This window comes from Nipponia nippon, unplaced genomic scaffold, assembly GCF_047370975.1.
Source record: "Nipponia nippon isolate SJK-2023a ecotype South Korea unplaced genomic scaffold, ASM4737097v1 scaffold_27, whole genome shotgun sequence".
In the NCBI taxonomy this organism is placed as follows: Eukaryota; Metazoa; Chordata; class Aves; order Pelecaniformes; family Threskiornithidae; genus Nipponia; species Nipponia nippon.
The window spans coordinates 3,382,294-3,408,342 of record NW_028262344.1 but is presented as its reverse complement, the minus strand read 5'-3'; the positions used below and the strand labels follow the sequence as shown (position 1 = coordinate 3,408,342).

Genomic DNA, 26,049 nt, shown 5'->3' with positions numbered 1-26,049 from the left:
CTGAGAACTGAAAATACTCTCAGCCTTAAGTCATTACGTTATAATTCTGAGATGTTAAACTGTTAAACGACAAAGAAATAATTTTCCGATTTGGTACAATAAATAGTGTCAAGAATAGCCTTTCTGGTATCTCTCTGGGCACCTCAGGCGACTGTTCTTCTCAGGCTGCGCGGCGCAGAGATTGCATCCGTAACCCTGGACGGCTCCTTTAACCCTGACCTTCCTCCCCCTTCCCCGAGACCCACCCAGGGCAATTCACTGTATGACAAGGTCTGAAATAACACGGAGTGGAAAGGATGGTATCGGAAGAAAAGCCGTAATAACTGTCCCAGCCCGAGTATCAATCTCCAGTAAAAAACTGAACTTTGGTAGCAATGTAAAAGCTATTACAATTTTTAAATGAGCAATTTTTATTATATCCATAAATCATCTCCTGTCTCGTGCTTTTTTTACCTTACATGAGTCAGTGGAATACAGTTTGGAGACATTTCTGAGTTGCATACAAAGGTGGCTCTTCTCTTATTATCGTCCTCTTGTCGGCAGCGCCTGCCATTATAATCCCACAGTCGCCTCTTCACGTTCTGTGCATGCACGCTCCTGGGGTGAGTGAACGTCGTGTCTGCAGTGGATGTCCCGGAGATGTGCGCTTTGATCTCAGCTGAACGGGCAGAGCCCAGGCAGATTTGGTTGGGTTTCGTTCTTCAGCTCAGATGTTTTCCACTGAATGCGCCGGGAGACTGTTTCTGCGACTTTGCTTATAAATCGCTTTGCAGCATCTGTTTGAGATGTGCATGACTCTGCTTAATTGCCTGGTGGTTTTTTTTTCTTCCCTGCAATCTGTGCCCAGAGGCAGAGCAGTGAATTAGGAGAGAAAGGCCGCTTAACCCACGCGCTTTTCCTGCGCAGGGAGCCGCGGGTGCTGCTCCGCGCGGGGCGCGGGGTCTTTCCCACGGGCCGGCCGCCCCTTCCGAGGGTGCAGCTTTTGCCTTTTCGTCTCCCAGAGAGCGGGACGGGCCGTAGTCCCCACTTCTGTTGCTCTGGGGGTGTCTGTGTGGTTTGGTTGAGCGCCGCTGGCACCACGCATCTCCTTTTTGCTAGCAGGAGCTAAACCTTGCGCGCGTACGACCTGTGCGCTTCTCCGGAGTCCGGCGCAGTTGCCTGCGCTGTCTGCTCTCGCATCGACTTGCCCAGCCAGCTGCACTGCTGCACTTAGGGTCACCTTCTCTGCAATTTACAGAGCAATAAAATAAAACGCAGTAGATTTACTTGGAAAATCACCTGTTAACTGTGGCAATCAAATAGCCAATGAAGTGGAAAGTAGCAGAGGCAGCTAAGAGATTGATTAGAAGGTAAGGAAAAAAAAAAACAAACAAAAGCCCCCAACCCCCCCCAAAACAAAACCAACAACAAAAGTTGCTAATAACATCTCTGCTGTGAGCCCACTGAGACGTTATTTCTAGTTCAGTGGTACTCAGTTGGCCAGCAGCAAGAGCAACAGCTTTATAAATAGTTGTTTGTTATTGTATCCGGGAAGGGCTAAAATTAGCAAAGCGAGGGCTGCTTTGCGGTCAGGGGCTGCAGGCAGGTATTGTGGCCAAGAGTAAATCCGTCGGGCGAATGAGCTCCTGGCTTCCACCTTTTGGATGGGCACCTGGTACCCGCCCCAGGCTTCCAGCTTTGACCTTCAGACGAAGGCTGCCGAGTCACTGGCTCTCGGAGATCAGCGGTGGTGTTCAGCAAAGGCCGTCCACTTCGGTGGATAAATCAGAGTTGATCCCTCCGGAGAAAAAAAAGAAGGTCCCTAAGGGATCTGGCTCCTTAAATACGCTAACACAGAAATGCCCTGAATTGTGCTCGCTACCAAAAAAACAGAGGAATAAACAGGGCCTCGTGTGCTCGTTAGTCGGAGTGCAGTGATGCTTTGTAGAAAGCCGCGGGAGAGGGATGCCAGTGTTGACGAACTGCGGGGACCGTGGGCTCCCGGAGGGATTTGCCTTTGAACCCTGCTTGGTTCTGCTCGCTCTGTGCCTCTTAAAAATATTCCTTTAGGCTTCACTAATGCTTGGATACCTGGCCTGGAAAAGTAAATAGATGGGTTACTGTAAAGAGAAATGTCTAGGAAACTGGAAATGGAATTTGAGATCTGAGTACCTTCTAATTAATTAGAAGTTTGCTTGGGGGCAAGGGCTAATGCTTTTTTTTTTTTTTTTCCTCTTTTCCCCCCCCCCTTTCTTCAGGCATTTTCACTCATTTGTGCTTTCCAGCTGCCATTTTGATTCTGAACAGTCTGTAGCCCAGGCACGAAGGGGTTTTTCCTTCCGCTGCAGCCCTGAGCTTGCCCTCAGCCTACAGCGAAGGGCGCTGAGGGCGCTGCACAACTGATGACTCTGGGTTTTCTTCGCAGGCCTGAAGCGCAGCTACACGTGCAACATCTGCAACGTCACCCTGAACTCGATAGAGCAGTACCACGCGCACCTGAAGGGCTCCAAACATCAGACCAAGTGGGTATCTTTGTGCTTTTCCCGGTGGCCTCCTGTCTGTCTGTGTCTGCCTAGATGAATATATATATTATAATGCTTTACACTCCGATAACCCTGTCATCTGAGGAGCTTTGGGTGTTTTGCAAACACAGATATCGGAGGCAGCTCCGGCTTGAGACAGCCCAGATGGGCTTCCCGGCGTCCCACCGAAGCGGAGCGGGCTGTTTGCTCTGAGCTTCCTGCCAGTCACAGCATGCCCCGGCGGAATCCTGCTGTCAGCTCATCCCGCTTTCCGCGCAGCCTGCTGCGTCTCGCTGCTGGACGTTTGTCCTGGTTTCCTGGGTTTTGCCTGGATAATCCTGCAGGCTCGGCTGGGGCCGGGGAGTCGTGAGCCTGCTGATGTCCCGGGGACAGGGGCTCCTGCCTGGAGAGGTGAAGCGTGTTAAGGGGATGTCCTGCTTTCCTGAACATCTTCCTTCTCTCCCGCAGGCCCCTCCTCTAGCCCCCCTTCTCAGGAAACCTCGAGACATGGCTGTCGTTCTGCACGTCCTCAGGGACGCCCCTCGGCCTCAGCTTGTCCTTCTTAGGTTGTCGGCTTTTGGGCAGGAGCACTCCTTACTCGCGACAGCGCCGTATGCGTTCGCAGCACAAAGTACCTTACAGCTTTGCACATCTCCTCCCTGTGTCGTCAGCCGGGTTATAGGTTTGCTGTCCCTCCCCACTGAACCATGGCAGAGGATGGCGGGGAACCCCAACATCTGCCCGTCCTCTCCTCAGACTGAGCGGTGCCTGCTGGTTTGGGACAGATAAAGAAGGAGTGGGCAGCAGTGACCCAAGACGTTAACGATGTCTGGTCCTGATGCCACAAGCATTCGTGCTTAATGAGACCGAGTTTGCGGCTTCTTTCATGTGTTAAACCTCCGAAGAGACGCTGGGAGTGTAATGGGATTAGGTGTTTCCAAGTGAAAATGTTTATGCTGTGATTTAGAGCAATTCTGTATTACCCAACTCTGAGACTTGGAGGGAGTCTGCTCTGTCAATTAGTACAAATTATTAAAATGAAGTGATAAAGATACATGGTACCAGAGAGTAGATGAATGAACTAATCTCTCTTAATACACTTAGATGTGAGCTTTGGGAACTGCTTCTGGCTGAAGGACTCAGGACTGCCCAGATTGGAAGAGGGATATAAAAGGTGTCATTAGTTACTGAAATACTTCAGGTAGCTTTACGGGCAGTCTGACAGAGGAGGCAGGATGATCAGAACCAGCAGTAAGTACTAATGTCTAATTTTGCTTAAGCTACCAAAGGATAAGTGCAGATCTTCCCCAGCTGATGTCAGACCTTCAAAGATTCACGGTATTATTCACATTAGCTCTATTCTATTTATTCATGGAGCATTTGAATGTCTTCCAAATGCTACCCTTCCTGGGCCTGAGCGTGTAGTCATGTTCCAGATCTCAATTAGCAGAAGGAACTGATGGTGTGAGGCTTCCTAATGAGGTGGTGTCCTCCCTCCCCCTGCGTGCAAAGGATGGGTGAAGTGGACGGTTGCGGAGTGGCCGTGGTGATCCAACACACCTCCAGTTTAGAGGGCTGGTGGAGAAGAGGGCTGGCATCAGGCAAGCGAGACGTGGTTTTGGGCTGTACCACGAGCAATCTGGGACCTTCAGGGAGTCCTTTACTGCCTCCATCTCTCTCTCTCTCTTTTTCATCTAACTGACGGGGCATCCCCGCTCTCCGTGTTAGGTGCGCAGCGTGCAGGACAGTGCGGATGGGGTCCATGCCCCTACCCGGTGCAACAAACTTCCACTGCTGGAAAATATTGCTGAGAGCTCTTCCCGTCAGAAACCTGGAATGAGAGCAGCTGTGGTGTGCTGCCCGGGCACAGAGTTGTAATTTTTCCTTCCCCTGCCAGTCCTTCTGAGTTTGTATTATTGCTTTTGTTGCTGCTGGTATTATTGCAAAGGATAAAGAGTTCATTTCAAATCAGAGCAGCCTTATGGACGGGAAATAGAGATGTGCAGAAAAGATGCGCTACTTCTTTGCAGTGTCGGGAGAGTGCCTCGCATCCTCTGGTTCATACCCACACCTTCTGCTTTTGTTTTTCCGTCACCTGCGATTAGCAGAGTGTCATCTCCGCACTTAGGTGATTCTGCAGACAGAGAATTCCTTCTGCATCTCTTGCTTTCCCAAATGTTTTCTTCTGACATACTCTGACAAAAAGACTAAGCATCTTTCTGCTTCATCTCTTTCTGTAGCTGGAGCAGGAGCCTAACAGGGATCGCATGCACTGCAGAGCTCGGGATTGAAGGGAATACCTGGGTAAAGAATCGGCAAGAGCTGAGACAATAATTCACATCCCTGTATTGCTGCCCATTGGGGAGAAGACCCCCAGCTCCCCGACTGAGTGTGCATGGCTGGAGGCCAGGCTGTAGGATGGGGAAATGGAGGAATCCCCATTCCGGGGGGGGATTGCTGCTGTTCGGCAGAACCTCCCGCCGTTGCTCACTCTCGAGAGCGACTCCTCCAGAGCAGAAACGCCAGGGAACCGGGGGGGTGATGATAAAGCAGCAGGGCACACATATACAAACACTGTCCTGAAGACACGGGGCGGTGGGGAAGGAGCAGGCGGTGCGGGGAGGGCTGCGCTTGGTTTGCAGAGGCTCCCGGGGTCCCAGCCCGTCTCACTGGGACGCCAGCAGCCCAAACAGCATTGCACTGTGTTAGCGTCAAGGCTCAGTGGCACTCGCAGGCGTTCCTAGAGCTTTCCGGAGCTCTAAAACACGTCAATTATCGATAGGAAGGCCCATTTCCCCTTCATCTCGGCGCGGATCGAGGCAGCCTGTGCCGGGAACACCAGGGTGGTGCAGAAGCCTGCAGGACTCCTGCTTTTTTTTTTTAAGGACCTTCCTCTTTTGCAAATTAATATTCTTATCAGTCTTTCTAAATTTAGTTTCTTATCATTTATTCATAATGGCTTAAATCTGGTCCCGAGAGATTTTCACGGGCATTCAGTACAAGAGGAAAGAAAGTAATAAATTCAAAAGAAAGTATGTTACAAATGTAATAATGGAATGCCAATTAGAAACATTCGTCTGCCCAATTTCTATGGGAAATTGCTCCGATTATTCTATTTCCTCCATCCATTGTTCATTCTTATACAATTTTCTTTGAGGCTAAGCATCCGAGCGCAGCAGAGATCTCTCCGGCGCCTATAGGAAAGCGCAGAAGCATGGGAGACAATAGATTGGCAGCTTGGGTTTGTGCACAACAAAAGCTCTTCCCACCCTCTAATTAGTATGTAACCAGATTTTACTCTCCTTGTTTAAAGCTGGGTTTGCAGCTTCCTTGTCCTCTATATGGGACTGAGGGAATGAGTTACCCATGTCTTTTATCCCGAATCAGTTATCCCCCCCAGTCGAAGGGGTCTGTAGCAGCCATGTGCGCCGCTAAATGTGGCCGGACCCAGAGATACAGCCCCAGAATGAGTCGGGGGACGACGATGGCTCACGACTGTGGTTCTTTGCCGCGTACACGGAGATGACCTTGTACGCGGTGTTTGTCCAGAGCCGGCTGCACAGCTTGTGCGCTTGTGATAATAGAAGGTAAAACAGTTTGTACAGCTCATGTTCCTGACTACGGAAATTGTCTATAGTGCAAAGATGAAGAAATCTTCATTTCTATTGCTGTAAATGAATGCATTGTGAGAAGTTATTCTACACCGTGGCTTGACTATCGTACGAGTGACTGAAGGTACACGTGCCCTCAGCTCAGCCCTGCTTCCAAGGCAAAGGGATGTGCAGGGCAGTAGAAACACAACAGATTTTGACAGGGCTGCATCTATATTTTTGTAGCTTTCCACAAGCGATTACCTCTTCTATACAAAGAAAGCCAATTTGGAAATCCGGACCCGGTACTTCTGCCGAGTTTCCAGCGCTGCTTTGTCCCGGAGCGAGGCTGGGCCATCGCAGCGGCTCGGCTCTCGAGTACGGGGTGAAGCAAGGTGCTGTGGGGTGGGCTGCGAGGGGAGGAACCCGTCCCTCCTGCAGCCCTCCTGCAGCCCTTGGCTAGTGTTTTGCCTGCTGGTTTTTGCTGTTCTCATTATTGCTGGTTAGTGTCAAGACTGTTCTCTTCCCTATAACTCAGTCTGAAGCCAGTGGATTGCAGTTGCCAAGGCAACAAAACATTTTATGTAGCTGTCATGCTTCATATAATTAAAAAAAAAAAAAAAAGAAAGGGGGAGCAGTTTGTAAAGGAAAGGGATTTTGCTCTGGGACAGGTTAGCAGGGAAGGTGATTGCAGGCTGGAAGCTGATAGCACCCAAAAAATACCGGGCAGATCAGTCTTCGGAAAAGCTGCTTTAGGAGAGGAGAACTTTTATGAGGAATGAGTCAAGTTGTGGATATTTATTATAGTTCTTGAGAGCTCTCCAGAGAGCAACACACAACCGAGCCACTGCTGGAGTTGCTTTAAATAACCCGCTGTATAGCAGCCCTTGAACTACTGCTTAGCAGGCCACGTTATTTGGACCTCCGCCGCTTCTCAGCGCGGGCGCTGGTGGTGCTGGAGCTCCGTTAGCACGGCAGGAGCCGAAGGCTGCGTACCCTGCCGCCGACCCGTTCCTCCTTTGGGGGTGCCTGGTGGGGAGCGCGTAGCTGGGTATTTACAGGAGCTTCAGGGGCTCCCCGCAACGCTTCCGACTGACTTTGTTTGACCAGAAGGTGGGCAAAATGGGGGGGGGGAAGCTGAAAGTGTCTTGCCTGGTATTTTGGTGTTGAATAAAAGATGCAGGAGGAGGTAGCTAATACTGAGCTAGTCCTTATCCCTCTGGCCCATGAATATGCAAAGCAAGATAATATCTACTAGCTCCCAGTTTTTTCTGCAGGGTGCAGGCACTTTAAGCTGTATATTTGAAAATAAAGGAAAAATGCATCCTTTCTTTATCCTGTTGTAAAGTCAGGAATTGGGGCGAGAGTCAGAGAGGGGAGAATATTTCCTTCAAGGCATCGCAAGTCCGGCATCCAGGCTGTTTGCGGCAGGGGTCAGGCAGTGTTCATCGTAGCTCTGACGGGAACGTGCGTTCACACGGAGCAGCTGTGCAAGGGCTGCTTTTTAAACGTCTTAGGAAAGCAAGAGCTCCAGTTCGGGGCTCGGATAAGCAACGCTGGCGGCTGCGTGCACGCACGCCGGCACAGAAGCGGGTTTTGAAATGTGGCTGGACTCTGGAACATCTGCAGCGGGGAGGAGCACTAAACCTTTAATTAGGGATTTATGAACTGTGTAGAGATGATTGAGTCATTGTTTGACTTGCTTTCCAGAAGTGGGGTTTTTTTTTAATCTCCCCTTCTGCCTTCCTCCTCCCCGCAACGAGCAGAAGAGCAGCAGGATGACGGGCAAGGCGCGAGGCAGGCGGCGGTGCTGGCGCCCGCTTCGGCTGGACCGCGGTCAGCACCAGCAACTCCGTTTCTATGGGGACCGGTGGCAGCCGAAACACCGGCTCGCGAGGAGCTGCAGGAATGAGGGCACGTTCTCTCTGAAATATTGGGAGAGGATCACATGCCAGCCTTGGTCCTTACTGCTTACCGAAGGCTGAAAGAAACAAAACTTCCCTCTCTTCTGGTTTGTGTAAACTGGAAAGATGAAGAATCACTGCTAAAAGTGATTTGCAACAAATAACAGAGAATTAAAGTCCGGGGAAGCTGCGAAAGAAGCCAGAGGAGAATCAGATTCTGGGTCAAAGAAATGCTGGTGTGGAATATTAACTGAGGGCTTTGCAAAAAGCGCTTCCCTCCTTTAATCAGCCCGCGCGGGCAGTGGGACTGGGGACAGGGTGCTGCGTTCATCGCCGTGTCCAGGAGAAAATCGCTGCTGGGGAAGGATGCACCGGAGGGCCCGGGTCCAGGCCTGAAGTAGCTCCTCAGGGGCTTGCGGATGAAAGGACCAAAGATGCTGTTGGCAGAGCACCAGAGCCCAGACCCACATTTGATGTAAGTGCCACCTCTGGGCCGGCTGCAAATATATCAAACGCTGTAATAATGTGCCGGATAGCGAGAGCTGTGAGCTATCCTCCGCCGGTCTGGCTGTCAGCGATCGGAGGCTGAGATCCAGCCCTAGTAATTAAGAGTCTGACTATATGAGGATAATGATTCCCACTTCCATAAAGGAGAATTTTATCTTCTCGCCTTTATTTTGTCTCTTTGATCAGCCAGACCTCTCTGCCACATCTAGAGCTCGCAAACGTATTCTGGGGTTTTATAACCACTCATTTACACATTCATAGATGCTAATACACGTCAAGGTTTCCCTTTCAAACTCATGCTTTCTGATTAATGTTAGGATTTTTGCAGAGAGGGGACCCAACCCTGCAGCTATCGTTGGGGTAAAATTGATTCTGTAGGAGTCTAAAGGTGCCTACGGGGTGCGGTATCGGCCAAAGGAGCGCCTGGGGGTGGAGGATGGTCGCTTCTAGTTTGGAAGGCTGCTCTGAAGATCTTCCTGGTCATTGGGTTGCACCCCGTGAAAGCCCAGATGATTAACGGCCTGCCGGGGAGCAAATGACAGCAGGCTTGGTGCCTATGAGGGGTTTTTGGTTTTTTTTTCTGATTGAGAACACAGATGTCTAATTGGAAGAGAGTATTTATTAACATAAGCTGCTTGGCTATTCAGAAATGGGAGCTCATCAAAATATTGTAAATCTCGTGCCTGGGGAAATGTCGCCCTTCCCCACGATTGCATTTCCATATTTTTTTCAATCTATTTAAGAAAGCGTAAACAAATATTTACAGCCCGTCGTGGCTGAAGCACGTTCCTGGTTGCGGGATCTGCCATAGCAAAGGGGCGCGCAGCAGGAGCGGCGCAGGCAGGTCCCGGGCGCTCGCTGGGCGTCTGTCTGTCCTCCCCGGGCGCCGTGTGTGGCTGCCCCTGCTCTGCGGGCTTTGGAGGTTTAGCAAGCAGCAGACAGGACTAGAGGAAGGCTTTGGCAGTTCCTGGCCTGACCTCATTTGGGTTGGATTTTATGCAAAAAGTTATTTCTCTTTCCCCTGGGCTTTTCCAGCCTCCGTCCCCAGTGCTTGGAGGTTGAGCTCCTCCTGTGCATCCTCACCCAGAACGAATGCACTCTTTGAGATAAGATTTCCCATAAATTTCAGGGAATTATATTAAATCCTTGAGTTGTACCATATACTTTACCACAAAGCCAAATGATTTTGTTCTTACCTTGATGACTGCAACTTTTATTGGTAGCAGCAGCAATTTCCCTGTGCTTTCTGTAACATATAGTGGCTGATGCCTAAAATATAAAGAAGCCTTTAGAGTGATAATAACTCCAGAAGATGAATAGTTATAAAAGGTAGATGGAATTGAAAGGTATTTTAATTTGTCATTATTTCAGTTCCAGAGAGCAGCTGAATAATTATACTGCCTATGAAGAGAGAGCATGTAATACTCTCTCTCATTATAGGATTAAATTGTCTCCCTTCTCTTTTAACGTAAGGGAAAATAAAGATATCTCTGATATCTTCTGTTTTGACCATAATTTGAAAGCCCTAGCATGGCTGGTGCAACTTTGTTGCGTGGTGTTGGGTGTACGGATTAATTATTTTAATGTAAAGCATAAACATTGGACTGATTTCTCAAAGCATAAACCTGAGATCACCAGTGCTGGCTGAATGAGAAATCCCTCATCAGCCAAAAGTGCTTTGGGTTGAAAACAAGGCAAGTTTTGCAGGGTTTGCTAGGCTCTTAAACAAATTTAAATTGAAGACCTAAAGAAAGTACAATTTTTTTAAAATTGTTACATCGGTTTTCTTTCGTATAATACAAACCTACCCTTAAAATTGCAAGTATGTTTTGGGGAGAAAGAGTTTGTGTATTTTTTAGAACGAACGTTTCCTCATTGCTCACATAAACGATTTCTTTGGTCATTACGAGAAAATTTGCAGGTTTGCCGCCGTGCTGGCTCGCCTGGGATCTGCTTTCAGCGCTGGAGCTCTCCGGAGCTTCGGCCGCGACAGGAGGCGGCGGCGGGGAGCGGGTGCCGTCCGCGGGGAGCGAGGGGCTCCGGCGGCTGCCTGGGCAGGGCTGGAACCCGGGCGCGCGGGCAGAGCTCAGGAGGAGCAGAGGGACCAGCTCTGAAGCAGGAGCGGCCGGCGGAGAGTGACTTCTGCTTTCTTTCTGTCTTGCAGCCTGAAGAACCAGTAGTAGGTCGTCAGTCGAGACGAGGAAAAGCACCGCGGCTTCTTCTGCGGGGAGAACCGGTCAGCAAGGAGAGGATGCTTTCTGGGACAATGATCCTGTGTGGATTCGATAATTAACATGTAACTAACCTTCGCTTTGGACAAACACATGGATTTTTTTTTTTTTTTAATTTTGTGGTGAGTTAAAATATTTCAATGGATTTTTTTACCCTTTCAAGATAATATTTATTCAGCACAGAGTCTAGAGTATGATAACTATCCTGTAAATACAGCACTTAATCATCACTCATCTTCAGAGACAGTGGAAACAAAATATTTTACTTTTTCATATTTATTCTTAGATTTCTCCCAAGAGTATAAAATCATTCTATCACATTATCCATGATAGTGATGTAATCAGGCTTCAAGCAGAAATAAACATGCTTTCTTCACCTTCTCCAGCATGGTTTGTGTCAACACATAAAGAGCAGCAAAAAATGAATCATGGGGATTGTATAACGGATGACTTTTTTCCTTTCCTCTTTGTCTTCAGAGAAGCAAATGGTTCACTGAGCAAAGAAAACTAAAATGAAAGTGTAAAATCCTTTTCCTGCCAGTAGGATTCCTACGGGCTAGATGGAAGCCGTTCGCTTTATCGACTTTGCTGATGCAAACCCGAAGCCAGATGTTGCTCTGCCCGCCTGCGGTTCCCGGGAGCAGGCAGCCCGCCGGCAGAGCTGCAGGACGGACGGCGGGACTGCACCGGCGCCAGCAGCTGAGCTTGCCGGGCCGTCCCGCACAGGTAGCACCGGCTGCGAGCGCGTTACCTGCACGCCCATGGGGAGAGGCATTGGGGACCGGCGATGGGGACGGTGGAGAGGCGGCGTGCAGAGGCTGGTTTCAGGACACCGAGGCCGACCGTTGCGCGTCCCCGGAGCTGCTCTTGCCGTGCCGCAAGCGCTAGGCTGGGAGCCATGGCTGCGGCAGGGCGATCCTCGCCAGCGTCTGGGCTCGACGCCCGCATTACCAGCGCTGCCGCACTGGTGAGTTTTGCATTAGGGCAGAAATCCTCCGCAGCCGGGGATGGAGGGTCCGGCACTCTGGGCACCGCGCCAACGGCAGACCTCCACCGAGGCACTGGCCGGCACCGTGCTGCCTCCCCAGCCGCTCACCGCCAGAGCCCGGCGCTGCTGAGCTGTGGGTCTCCTGCCGAGCTCTGGCATTTCCCTGCGGCGTGGGCAGAGGGTTTGGACCCGAAGGCTTTCCCTGCATCAGAAAACCCTGTGTGTCGCAGCCGTGTTTGCACTGTGAGAGGCAAAGCGCTCAGCAGGGTCGGGTCTGCAGGGAGCGTTGGGCGCTGGGTGTGTTAGAGACCCTCCAGGTGCTGGGTGTCCCTGGCAGCCCCTCCCGCCGGGGTCCCAGCACCCATGCAGGACCCCGTCCGACGGCTCCGCAGCCAGGGGTCCTGTGGCAGGGACTGCGGCTCGGGGGGTCCTTGCTCACAGGGAGGGAAAAAACTAAAAGGATTTGCAGGGAGAAAAAATTGACCGAAAACCAGCCTTAACTAAGAGGAACGCTGTTTGTGCAGACCCCAGCGGGGTCCCAGTCTGCAGCAGTTTGGTGCCCGTCTGTAGGGAAGGTGTTTATTCCTCCCTGGCTTTGAGGGGAGCGGAAACAAAAATAGCTCTATCCACTGGAAAGAGGGAGCTCACGAGGATTTTAGTTTTTCTCCTGCAGTCAGCACAAAGAGACCGGGTTTCTTACCTAACCCGCTGCAATGCAAAGAGCTGCAATAAACACGATCCAGTTTCCCGCAGGTACAACGAGCAATGCAAAACAAACCTCGCTGTGCCCTGCTGCACAAACTCGGTGAGTGCACTTTGCATGCAGAGAACCCGTCTTGTGAATGCTGCTAGAGATGAAGCACCCTTCTTAAAGAGCAATCTGTTTGTTTTATGTATGTGTAGCAGCACAGTTCTTCTGAGGCTGTGGCCATTTCCCTGCTTCTGCATCTCTGAAATAACGGGCTTTGACATTTTCTTTCTGCGCACACTCGGCTAGAGGCTCTCTTGTGTCTTTGGAAGCGAGCAGTGATGTGTACGGATCCATCAGTTCATTTCCCAGGAATCCCAGCAAGGTGCAAATCCACTTCTCCAGCATCTCAAGGAAGAGCAGCGACCTGCTGCTCCTGGCTCTGCATCAGGGAAACTTTTAATTTAATCCACAGCTCTCCCCCGTGGCCTGCAGGTTTGTGAATTTTCTGCCAAGTGAACAAATCGTACATAGATGATTAATCTGTGTCCTCCGTCCGCTTCTCTGCACCCTAATAAACCATAGCAAAGCAAAGTGTATTGCTCTGCATTTTGGTGTTGAGTAGCGCTGTATGTTTCAGATGAGAGATGTTTGGGCACGTCACTTGGAAAACTGCAGTTGTGATGCAAATGTCATTTTATATATTCATAGAATTATTACTATTATTGGATATTTATAATATGGTAGCCCATAAGATAGCGAGCTCTGTAGCAGAGGATGCTGTAGGTGCTGCTCAGTAACCTTGATCTATCCCGCTTTGAGGGAAGCAACACCCAAAGGGTTTGTACAGCAGAGCAGCCTTGAGCGGCAGATGTGCATTTGCAATCAAGGCAGCTTCACTGTAAACCTATGCTGAACTGTATTTTGAGGAAAGGCAATATTTAAAGTCATTAAGTCACAAGGCAGCACATGCTAAGAAGTAATTGTCCTGAAGCCGGTGCTGGTACCTGCAGGACTCGGTCACTACAAGCAATTCTACTTGTAAATGAGCCCGTGGGATGAAGCAGGAGCAGGCTTTTCGTGGAGAGGACCTTGGGATGCCAGAGGAAGAAAAATAGTCTTAATCTGCTGCTGACAGGGTCCTGTTTTTCATATCTTTCCCTACCGTGGGAAGAAGTTCATCTTCCGTGGCCGGCTGGCGCGGAGCGCGGGCTGCAGGCCGCTGCGGGGCGTTCCTGCTGCAGCTCGGTGACGCAGGCCCCAGGGAGCAGTGCCACGGCAAGCTGCTCTGGCTTTCCTTCACAGTGGTAATATTGAGTAACTGCCTTCTTAATTCCCGTCTCATCTGGGACTCTGAAACCCCTCGCTACCTCGCTGCTAGGGTCACCCTTTTAATGAAAACAAACCTCTTTTTGTTAGTGGAAATGCTGCTTTTACCTTGCAAAGGCAATTAAAAGCCCAAACTGAACAGATTTATTTTAGAAGACTCTTTCCAAATCTTCAGGAGAGAAGAGAAATAATTCTCCTAAATAAGAAGGAAGATCAATAATAAATGCTGCTCCATGGAAGCCCATGTTATGTTGCCTGCCAGCAGTGAAGACTTGAATAGACCCCTTCTAGTCTAAGAAGAAATGAGACTCCTGGGATTTGGGTTTGGGTTTTCTTTTTTTGCCATCACATATGAAATCTGTTGGCAGAAATACGTAATAGGCAACGTTCAGTGCTTTATCTTCATTTGGCATGCAATCAAAGGGACGGGCTACATCTGTATAACAGCTGGGCGAATTGGCTTGACAGCACGGAGCGATCCTATTGGTCATCTTCGTGTTTGGTGAAACGAGTACGGATACCCTCCGGTGTGGTGATGGGGTACAGACAGCGCGGGGCAAAGTCCCTAACTCGTTTGGGTTGGCTGCGGCAGGTAGGAGACATAAAACAGACACAAAATTCACACTGAATTTTAAAATGTGCTTAACTCTCTCTAGTATCTGCTTTGAAGGTCTATCCTGCCTTTTGTTTGTGCTTAGTTTAGTTTAGCCTAAGTGGTGTAGGGCAAGAGGGAGAGTTAGCATTTCGTGGTTTTGAGGCTCTGCCCACTCTCGTGCGTGGTGGCTGGCGGTGGCCGGGGGCTGCTCGCCAGGCTTGGGCCACGCAACCCGTGAGAGCAGCGGGCACAGACTCGGACCGGTGCTGCCGCTTGTTTCGGGTGAACGTACGGTATGCTGTTACATACTTGAAGATTATCATCTGCTTACAAAAGGGACAAATTAAGTAAGTTACGAGTGCTTCTAGCATACAGTCTGTCTGGACGTGATTTTTCCCCTCGCCTTGCTCCCTTATATAGCTGGGAACCCCCGGAGCTCGTCACAAAACCTTGTCCCTTCAGTGCTCTCGCCTCTTCGCTGACTCTTGCTGATTTCATGTTATGGGTTTAAAAACTACTTTATATACAGGTGGGGTAGCTTGTGTGCCTCTCTTTGCATATGCAATATTTGCGTTGCTTTTATGCATACTACATTGCAGGAGCGTTCAGAGGCTCCTGCGCCTACAGCTTTCTCCCGTTGGAAAGCTGATGGCAGAGGGGAGGTGCCTGCAAAATGGAGTTATCCCCTGCGCCGTGCTCCAGGTCTGGGCTTTGCAGCACACCAGCCAGCAGCTTCTCTTCTCCTCCTTCTCGCTAAGGGGATCTCAACAGAGAAGGAACCGAGTTGGAAGAGAGATCTTTTGCTTTTCCGCCTGCCGGAGGCTCTGCTGGCTGGAGCTCTGCTCCTCGGGAGCCTCGGCCCCGGCTGGGCTGCCTCGTGTGCTTGGGCCTTTGCTCTTGCGAAGGGAAGGGTCAGATCCACTGCAGAATCTACTTGTTTGCTCTCTGGGGACAGTAAAAGATACTGAAGAAGCTTTATATGATTAATTTGTGCTCTTGCATCGATGCCTTTCATGTGTGGAGGAGACGGGGTTGTTCACAGATGAGTAAGCATCTCCTTAGGTTTCATAGCTGTGGGGCTGTTTCATTTATTGTGTTTTGGGTAATAACATAAGACGCCAGTGTTTCTGAAGCTAAACTGCCTCTTTGCAGAGAGAATGATTTACGGAAATAGGGCACATCATTCATGCCTGCGCAGCCCGGCTTTTTTGAGCCTCCTTCCCCCAAATCCTCCCTTCCTGCAGCCTTTGCGCCTTCCCCCAGGCTGCACCCAGGGTGCTGCAGGGGTGAAAAAAAAAATCTTCTAACTTGTGTGTTCGAGTAATCACTACAAGCTAATTGCAGCAAATTAATTACAGCACAAACACAATTTCTTTCCCTAGGCAGGTGTGTCGACAGCTCTGGTGCTGCTGCAGCGAGCTGGGCTGAACTCAGCCTCCGATACCCAGCCCGCACAAGTCTGCCCTTCTCCCCTGGCTCCCCGGCTCGGCCTGGAGCTGCTGGCTTGCTTGGTCTAAGAGAACGACCAAAGACAGAGAACCTGCCTCTAATTTAGAAAATCTAGGGTTTTATGCCGCTCTGGCAGCTTTCAGACGGTTTGTCCCGTGGCGCTGCAGAGGTGGTGCAAAGCTGTACGTCCGCAAGAGCAGGAGGGTCGGCGCTGCGGAGGAGATGGCCGTGTCCCATGCCGCCCGGCCCCGGTGAGCGAGAGGCACGCGAAGCGAGAGCGAGATGCCCCGTCACGTCCCCCGGCTCGGCCCCGTCTCAAACGGGAGTAACGAGCAGCGCGACATTTGCATTTGTTGCCAATATTGTCCTGGTCCAGTCGATCAGGCTTTGGTCCCTTAAATCCTTCTAATCTCCTGTTTTTCCTAAGTTCATTAGGCCTTCAAAGCAAGGCATAAAAGGACAAATCTCCTAGTGGGAAGTCAGTGATCCCTGCAGAAATGCCTCCAGATTGCAGGCTCTTCTCTGGTGTTGCGGCTGGTACACCAGCCCGGGCTTAACTATCTGTGTACAGATAGTAGAGATCTTTGAAAATGGATGCGGTGCAACCACTGCATCCCCCACGGTTACTTTAAATTGAAGGGTGAAAACATTTGCATATATTTCCTTCATTAAAAAAGAAAAAAACATGCAGAACACCTATACATTACAGAAGTTAATTTTGTCTGTTCTGGCGAAATGTTTTCCTGGCTTAAAATTCTGTGCGAGACATTCTGTAAAGAAAGTAAATCTCAATAATTAAGTGTCAGTCTGGTTGTGTCTTGCCACACACACACTTCTAAGGAGCAGTGCTAACTGGAATGCCACTGGCACTGGGAGGCGGCTGAAGTGTGATTATTAACAGCAAAACTCTAAGACATGTTTCATGCGAGTTTTGTAGCACATACCAATACAGTTCTTCGGGCTCTGGTGCAAATACGTCAGGTTATGTTTCGGGAGGCGAGACGCTAACTTTCTGTAGTGTTTTATGCTCAGACATAATAGAGCACAAACAATACATGGTTTTTAACTGCCTGCTTGTGCTGAGGCAATATCGCTCTATGGCAACTGTGTAAAGCGGCCCTGCCCCGAGACACGCTACTTAACGCAAAGAAGTTAATCACGGGAGAAGAACGCTCCTAGCACGCAAGTGGTACTTTCTTTGTTAAGTTCCTATTGCATCAACTTAATTAGCAAGTCCTGACCTTTAAAACCACCTTCTGTAATCTTCAAATTACGTGGAAGTCTGTATTCCTCCTTCTGGCTGTGCTAGCAGCTTTCTGCACTTGTCTGGATTCATCTCAACTCCTCAAGCGTGTGACCCGCTGGAAGTCCTCTCCCACCAGTGAGGGGGTACTGGGCGCCCTCCAGATCTGTTCCAGATCTGTGAGACAGGGAGGACCCGATTTGGTGACTAAACATTCAGGATCTCAAGAGAGAGAAAGCAAATAACCATTAACATTGCAAAGTGTTCCCCACTTAAATTACTGCACTGAGCTCGACTGCAAGACTTTAGGATAAATTTTCTAGTCTAATTTCTGTTTCCAGGGTCAGACTAGGGATGATGGAGCTGGTCCTGTTGACCCCGTGATGTCTATCTTTGCTAAGTGTGTTCTGCTGCCTTTAAGGAGCTGGGTCAGGTGATGGCTGCAGAACTCCTCAAGCCAGAGCAACGTATTGCACTTTTATACCACTTTCTTACGTATTACTTGTACCCTAAGTCACAGGAGATCTAAAGCAAACTCTGTAAAATTCCTCCTCTATATCATATCCTCGTTTTCCCAGCACCTTTGTGCATCTCATCATCCTGCCAGTACTATGAAAAATCATCTCCGAGTGCAGCTGGCTTGTACTCTGGCCAGGACCTGAATTCATACCCTTCAACAGAGGGGCTGCAGATTGGGGTTTGCTAAGGGCCCGGGGCGGAACATGAGCAGCTGACGCTGAACAGTTATCCTGGACATCTCTCCATGATGGTCTTGTCCGTTTTCACGCACAGTCTTGTGAAGGAGTGTGCTTAATGTCATCAGTACAACATGCTTGTGAGGGCCCCAGCTGCATCAGGGTCCTTAATGGCCCTGGCCAGCCTCACCTGCACCCCGCCTCCGAGCATCCCCAGCCCGTTGGTCCTGGGGCTGCATTCAGCTCCGTCTGTCCCCCAGCCCTCGCTCGACCCACTGCTGGGAGATGCAAGAGCCATGGGGCTCCCCAGGAAAGACGAGGAGGGAGCTGCGGGTACCCAGCTGCGCAGCGGGGCTGGCGTCGTCGCCAGCAGAGCGGGGCTGGTGGCTGCAGCAGGTCCTGCCAGCAGGACCTGAGCTCCAGTGCAGAGCTGGGTGAATTTTTATCAGTCTCTGTAAGAAGCCCGGACAGGAGGACGATTTGCAGATCCTTTCCTGGAGGCTTTGCTTATGCTGGTGCAGCGGTGGTGGGAAGAACTCGCTCACCTCGATGGCGTGGGCTGGTTTGCCATGCCGGTGCTTGGAAGGGAGCAGTTTAAGCAGCATCCCCTCCGTGGGCCACGGCTCGCTAATCGAGCCTCGTGGCGTGCTTGTGGGTCTTTGACAATAGCCTTTGTCTAATATGTTTTTAATCAGTGTGTGCATTTCAATTTGCATATTAATAGCAAGGAGATGTTATTGTACGCTGCTATTGATGAGATGGTTGTCAAGCCTATCCTTCCAGTCTGAGGAAAGAAAGAAACTGCATCTATTGTATAAAGAATGAAATTGCAGAAAACACATGTTTTAGGATCTACTATTCTCTGCCTCTATCTTTCTTTCTCTCTGCCTTTATTTTTCTCTTAATAGCTCATATGGATGCATTCATTAATCTTTTTTTTTTTCCTTAGAACAAGGATCATTTAACAGGAGAGTACGACAGGATTTTGTGCCTGTTGTGACAGCTCCAAGCTAGGCTAAACGTCACATTTTCACTGGGTGTTTTTGACTTGTAAAATGGCCAAAGGTTGACACAGTCTGGGAGCGCGTTCATTGCAGCTGACCCCAGCAGAATGATTAAAATGCCAGTAGTGACCAACGGCACTGCTCGCTCTCCAGGTTTCGGCATTTCACAGCTGCCGTAGGCGTTGGCTTCATCAGCCCGGTGCCGTTGGCTGGGACGCGGCAGCGGAGCCGTCTCTCACGGTCGGCCGGTCCGTACAGCAGCGGCAGTGCCCAGGACAGCGGGGCGGTGGCTGGAGCCCGGCACCGCGGAGCGCTGCCTGCAGGGAGGAGCGCGGCAAGCCAGGGCTCGTGGAATGGCTCAGAACAAGCCCCGAGAACCGATTCCTCGTGCTGGCAGCGTTTTCCACACCTTCGCTTTGGCAGCCGACAGAAGCAGCAATGCTCTTGTCCCAGGTCCTCGGGCTGAGGAAAGGGAATGTTCTGACGTGTGACTTGGGAGCTGAGCTCCGGGGGCTTCCAGCTCGCATCCCCTGCTGTCAGGGCTTAATCCCAAATCATCCCCATGGCTTTTCTGCAGATCACAGATCACAGCACAAGGAGGTTGTTTATCTTGTTTTCTCTCCGCTTTTCCTATCCCCTTCCTTGACTCTTCCCTGCTGTTTCAGATGCCCAGACCTTAGCGCAGCCAGTTCCCGGGGCTCTCCCCGCTTTCAGCTTTGGGAGGTGATTTTCTGTGCTCTGGTTTTGCGCTCCACCTTCCCCTGGCTCAGCAGGAAAATGGCCTGGAGGCAAAAAGCCAAGACTGAGCGGGGAGAGATGAAAAGAGAAACTAAAGAAATGGGGAAAAAAATAATCCAGAGGAAAAAGCACATCCCCAGCGGCCTGACTCCACTAATTGCGGTCGGGGGGCTGGAGGAAAAGCAAACCCTGTGGGCCAGCGAGTGCGGGTGGTGGGAGCGGGCTGAGTGCTGCCGGGGAGACAGGAGCAGCTTCAAGCCAAGTTCAGGTTTAGCATCACTAAATTTTAAGCGTGCTCTCCTAGTCTGGGACCAAAGGACACAGACACTAAAGGGCGTTTGGAAGGGAGAACCGGGGGATATATGTACTTTTTTTCTCCATTCTCCTCTGCCAGCAAAGCTGCCCCTTCTGAGCCTGATGAGGAGCACGGGGGGAGCACCAAGCTCCTGCAGCAGGAAAGAAGGTCCCCCTGCTCCTACCTCCTATTGCTCCGGAGGGAGGAGAGCAAAGACGGGGAAAGCCACTGTCAGTCCTCTCCGGAGCATCCCCGTTTGCTGTGCAAAATGACAGCAGCAGGCGCATGACTGGAGACCAGAATAGGCACCGCTCGTGTAAACGCTACATAAATATTGAGTGACAATATTTTGAAAGAGGAACCTCTCAGCGATCTGTGAGCAGGGAGGCAGCGCAGAATTAGGGGTTTTCAATCACGCCGGCTCCAGAAGAAAAGAAACGCGGCTGCTGATCTGAAATCAGTCTGCAGCTTCTGCAGCCGCCCACTCAGACTGCGCGGGACAAAAGGAACAGTACGAGGCAGAAAAAAACCCCGTGAGCATTTGCTGTAAAGAAAGTGGCTGGAGGAATGAGACCAAGCAAAGGCGTGGGATGGATGTTTCACTCCAGAGCTTCAATCCATTTATGTAATCATAGTTGTTATCATAGTAAATGTAAATAACTGAATGAGTTCAAATTTAGCATATGACAACACTGGCTCTTTGTGAGTACATACTGAATTCTTGTGGAAAGCCTTTATTTCATCAGACAATCTAACTATATTTTAAACACTCCTTTAGGCATTTAGTTAGGCCCATATTTTGTGATTTTTCTCACTCCTGGAAATGAGAGCTATAGTCTCCAAAGCATAAAGCCTCCTACAAGTTCATGTGTTAAGAAATTGCTCGAATCAAAAAATGTGGCAGTTCGGCAGCTTGCCTCTTACTGCATCGCTACAGCCTGTAATAATAGCAATAATGCTATGGTGAAAATAGAAAAAAGCTGTTTTGCACCTTGTCAGCCCAAAGCAACAAATATCCAGGCTAACCTTAATTTATTTTTCATAGGATGTGACAGCTCTCAGCCCTCAGTGGCATCTGAGAGAGGCATCAGAGCCACGACCTGCCTCGCCTGGCTCGGGAAGCATCCTTCCCAGTTAGCGCCGGTGGCGGGCCCTTGCCCTCGCAGGGGAGGAGGCTGCGTGGCATCGTGCGGCACGGTTACTGGTGGAGGGTTGCCTTGGGTCCGAGTCTGACGGGGACTTCGCTCTCCAGCTGGGTTCCCACTCTGTGCCTTCGTGGGTGCTGGAAGCGGGACCCTCACCACGCAAGGCAGCGGGGAGGTAGAGCAGCCCCGCCACATCTGCAAAGCCTGGCCCGGCAGCATCTCGTGGTGCCGGAGTACGACAGACCCCATGCTGTCTGTCTGTCCTGGCTGTGCCCTGTGCTCTTCTGGGATGGGGCTGCTCCTTTTGCTGGAGCAAAATGCCCGTCCCACCACCCTCTCCAGGCTGTGTGCAGGTGGGCTGTGGTGGAAACATGCCGCTCTGTGAGGTGAGATGAACACCGTGGGCTTGGAGGGGGATTTTCAAAGGCCTGGAGATAACCAGCATTCAGAATAGATCAGAACAAGCCTTTCCATCCAGAAAGGAAGACATAGTGAAAAGCCAGTTCAGAAGAGCATCGTCTGTAAAGCCCAACTTGCACATACTTTTTAATGAGACTAGTGCTGGTCTTAACAGACAAATGACCTCAATTCACTCACGCTCTCTGCTATTGATTCAATAGCTTCTCCTAATGAGGAAATTATTATCTTTGTTAGGGAACGCGGAATCTAGCAGGTGCACAGTGTTCAATAATGAAAAAGCAACTTTGCCAGTGCCAGGAATATGATGGTGCAGCACCAGGGATGAGTGGGGCCCCCAGACGGACTCTGCAAGGATGAGTCCTTTCTGTTTGGCCTTGCAGAGCACGGAGACTTGAGACGCTTGTGCCACCGGGCAATTTGGTTTAGGCTGCCAGGAGGAGGCTCTTGTTTTAATAGGTACCACTGTGGCTTCTTCCTTCAGCCTGCCCTTGAAAGCGGCGTGAGGCACAGACTGCTCAAGCCTATGCCTTCTGCTCTTCTGCAGGTTGGAGCAGCGTGGACCTTTAGAGCGGCCTGGCCTGAGTCCAGCTTAGATCATGCATCTTTAAATCACCAGGAGTGCTGTCTCGATTGCTTCCCCCCCGCCATATGAGTCACTTCCAAATGCAGATTTTTAGTTCATCAGTGCGGTGATGCATTACAATGAATCTCAGTAAAAAGGCAATGCTAATTCTACAAAAACCCACCAACAATTCCCACCCTCCACCCCTGCCCCAAACTCTCAGGTTCGTTTTTGCCTTGACTCGGGCAAAGGGAAGGGCCAATGTTCTGCAAAATTGCATCCAGATCCCGGTTGGAGCTTGGCGCGGCCAAACGGCTTCTGTAGCCCGAGCCCAGGGGCTCCTGCCCAGACTGGTGACGGGAGGGAGTCCCGCTGGTGGAGGTCCGTTGCATTAGGCTGCGATTGCTTACGTCATGTACAGCCAGCTGGTGCTCGCTCCGCGGTCCTGCATAAAGCCCTGAGGTCTGGACGTGCGCTGGTGCCGCGCTGACTTCAGGATCCATCCTCTGGAACGAGACCGAAAGGCGCTGAGCGACTGTCGTGTTTTGCGTTAGCTCTGAGGAATGAGGCGGTGGTGCGTGGTATGTTACTCCACCGAGTCCCGTAGGAAAAGGCAAAGTAAAAGGGAGGACAAGTATGCTTTCTTGGCTGGCAAGAGCTAAAGCAAAGCAACTTGGAGAGGAAACCAAGATCACCACTGAGCTAAAACCTTACAGAACAGAGCTAAAAGGCGAGATGGCACGCTCTTTTCTAGTGATTTTACTCAGTGGGCAGGGAAGCAGAGTTGATAAGCAGGGCAGTATAAATCAGCAAAGTCTGTGATACAGCCCAGCACGCACGGGTGTGACCTGGGAAGCTCCTGAAGCCAAGCTATTAAATCATTTGCATGAGAAATGCAGACAAGCCCTGCTTTACCAGCATGAACCAGCACTTTGGGAAAACTCATCTTTATTTTGAAAGTTGTCTGGAACATTACACCTCTGGCCACTTAACAGTAAGTGCCTACAAGCTCTGAAAACAAGGCGGCGAAATCTCAGGCTTTCTGCTGCTGTGACCAAAAGCCTGTTTATTTCCTTCTCCAGAGGCCCCGGCGTCAGCCTTTCCCCAGCACCTCTTGGGTAGGACCCCGCTGATGTTTTTGAGGTCTGGCCGGCCCGTGCGCCTCTCCGTGCTCACTGGCGAGATGCTGAGCTGACTCAGAGCCACCGCCGGTCCCCAGGGCAGGGACAGGGCACGGGCCCAGAGCCCTTCCCCAGCACATCTGCATGCGCTGTGAACGCCCTGCGGGACAGTAACGACGAGTAATATTTCGCACTTGTATAATACTTCTCTTTTGAAGGATGCTGGTGAATGAAGGCGTCCCAGCCTAGTCTCAGAGAAGAGCCGTCGCTCCCACCACAAAAACCATGCTCAGCAATAACACAGGCTGCCCAGGGAGGTGGGGGAGTCTCCATCCTTGGAGATATTCCGAAGCCGCCTGGGCAGCCGGCCCCAGGCGGCCCTGCTTGAGCAGGGCTTGGACAAGATGACTCCAGAGGCCCCTTCCAACCTCAACCAGGCTGCAGCCCCGCAGGGCTGGGACTGCGTTGAGGAAGCCCTGCTGGCTTCTCTGTTGGGGGGTGGTGGTTTCTTTTGGCTCGTTTAGGAGGACAGTACGCTAATAAAATGCTGCTTGATCCAAAGACGTTGCCCACAGGATCCCTGTTATTTCACACTTGACTTTGGCTGCAGGAACTGCCCCAGGCGTTTTCGGTACCGCTCGTGGAGAAGGGCAGGGATATAATCAAATGTGATGTGGTGAGCGCAGCAGAAGTGAAATAATAACAGCAACAGATGCTGGGTGTTTCTTTCTGGGACTCGTATGCAAAGCCTGCAGAGCCTGGGCTACGCAAGGGCTGGGTATCGGCAGGAGGGGGCCGGGTCCCCGCAGGCAGCCCTGCCGTGGGGAGGGGGCAGCCCCCGCTCCCCACCCGCCTGGCACCCAGCGTGCTGCCGCTGCACCCCGGGGCTCGGCCGGGCGCGGGGTGCTGACAGCCAGCGGCGGCAAAGGCACCAGCTGGTGATTATTCATGCCTGTGGCACTGCGCTCGGCTTGGGAATAGGATGCTATGCAGCAAGGCTGCTCCTCCTGCTAATTAAAAACGCTGCCTGCACTTCTGTGGCAGGGATGCTTCCAAAGACCCAGCTGCCTCTTCCTAGCTCCAGGTCAGATCTGTCCGCGCTCTCGCGCTAGCTCCACTGGTAACCGGCTAGCAATGCCCCGTGCCAGCTGCAGAGCAAATGGCCTCTGCCGCAGAGCACAGAAATAAACCCAGCGCCAGCCTTGCCACGGCCCGACGTCAGCCCGTCCCTGCGACGCGGCGAGGAGGGTCCGCGCTGGCTGGGCGGACGTGCAGCTGCCTTTGGGACACAGGCTTCTACTTAAAATTTCTTTCTAGCTATAATCATAGCAATAGCGATGCCTGTCAGAGTTCCTGTTGACTTTCACCGTCATTATCAGTTCTGTGTAATTCAGTAGCAGTGTTGTAGTGATGCTCTAAGGATACAGGCTAATTAAAGTTCGTAGTGAAACGTACTGCTTTTTTATTAGAGTAGCCAATATAGTTAGAAAACGGACAAGCTTTAGGGCACACAGATTCTTCTTTGGGTCTGAAATAGAAACAACAAGCTTCAAGGCAGATGCAGACTGGAAAAAAAATCAGCTTCAGTTTAACACAATTGGGGCAACAAATTAGTTTGGAGGAAAAAGGTAGTAAGCACCCATAAAATTAAGTATTATAAACCTCACGTATCACTTCAAATTTAGGAGCTTTAAATAGTGTTGTGACCATCACCTAATTTCACAGCATTTGAAATAAATTTATTGTTTTGCATTGGACAAAAGATCGGACCTGTCACTCAACAGATGTGAATTGCACACGTCGTGGTTTGGGTTTAGGGGTTTTTTGTGCAATCCTCTCTGTTGCCATTCAGTGTCGTGCGTTTTGTACGTGAGAATGCCCAACCCGGTAATTTCTGTTCTGAGAACAGGATATTTGTGTATGTACCATTTCTAAAGTGAGCACAATCACAGCCATGTACTTCAAAAGGAATGTTAAAAATAAATCATTTGAAATGTGCTATGTCGTTGGATTTTTTTTTTTTTTTTGAGGATTTATCTCCGTTGCACCTTTTTTCCGCCACTCCAACGTCGTTCGCCTCGGGGGTGCTCCGGGGCGGTGGGATGCCCGGTGGGCTCACACAGCCACCAGCCTTGCCCTCTCCCTCCCGCATGCCTCTGACGTTTCCTCCGCACTTAAAATGGGACCTCCACTTGCATCACCTGCATCCCTCCCAGCTCTGCAGGGAACACCCGATGGGAGAGTGGAGAAGAGCCCTGCCCGTGGGATTTAGATCTGGCAGAGGAACGGTGCGTCCCGCGTACGGTCGGGTGCCGTCACACCCGAGGGGACCCCTCGTGCTCCGGGCGATGTCGCACAGCGTTCCCCGCGCAGGGCTGGGGGCTCCGCGCAGGGAGCAGTGCCCAGGACAGGAGGCGTGGTGGGTGGTGGCAGGGGAAGGACCAGTGCTAACAGGGGCTGGCACCCCCCTCACTGGCCCAGACGGTTTCATCCACCCGCTCCATGTCCGTTCACCAGCTGAGACCCCTTCCCTGGCCGCCCCCACGCTCGGTTCGGTTTTGCATTGATGCCCACTCTCTGAATGCTCCTCGCCTCCTGCCAGAACAGCAAAACAAAACCGCGCTGTTCCCTCTGAACAATGCAATGCTAACACAGGCCAAAAGAAAAGGAATTTGGAAAAGCACATTAATCTTTCAGCCCCGGTTCACCCACTAATAGGGGACACCCAGCCCAGACTCCAGTACAACCCGTTCCTGCCAACAGCATCTTCATTTGGACATGCACACCCTGCTGGGAATTAAACATTCAGGCCTTGTCACAGGGTCCCTGGCACCATTTTAATGAACCCAGCAGTCGTTTGGAGGGCTAGAAGATGAAAACCGTGACTAGATTACTCCGGGTGCTTCCCGCGTGGGCTGCCTTACTGAGGCACTGCCGCGGGGCACCGTCAGTGCCAGGACCACGCCGCTGGTTTGCGCAGCGCGATGGTCTGGCCAGCTCACCAACTCCTGCAGCATCGACCCTAGCGAGTACCTGTTGTTCCT

General features: G+C 51.0%; 1 protein-coding gene across 2 annotated transcripts in view; it reads left to right on the top strand.

Annotated features, from left to right (window-relative positions):
* The window catches only part of ZMAT4 (zinc finger matrin-type 4), a 91,541-nt gene extending 66,538 nt beyond the window's left edge, over positions 1-25,003 (top strand). The window contains exons 6-8 of one of the 2 annotated variants that reach the window (XR_015705953.1): positions 2,405-2,501; positions 10,667-11,700; positions 21,867-25,003. Coding sequence is in view for 1 of the 2 variants with exons in the window: in XM_009468840.2 (XP_009467115.1) it covers positions 2,405-2,501; positions 10,667-10,682 (113 nt within the window). In the remaining variant the exon portion in view is untranslated. Of the gene's footprint in view, positions 1-2,404; positions 2,502-10,666; positions 11,701-21,866 lie in introns of those variants that run through there. The other variant, XM_009468840.2, reaches the window with a different exon arrangement.
* The last annotated feature ends 1,046 nt before the right edge of the window (positions 25,004-26,049 follow it).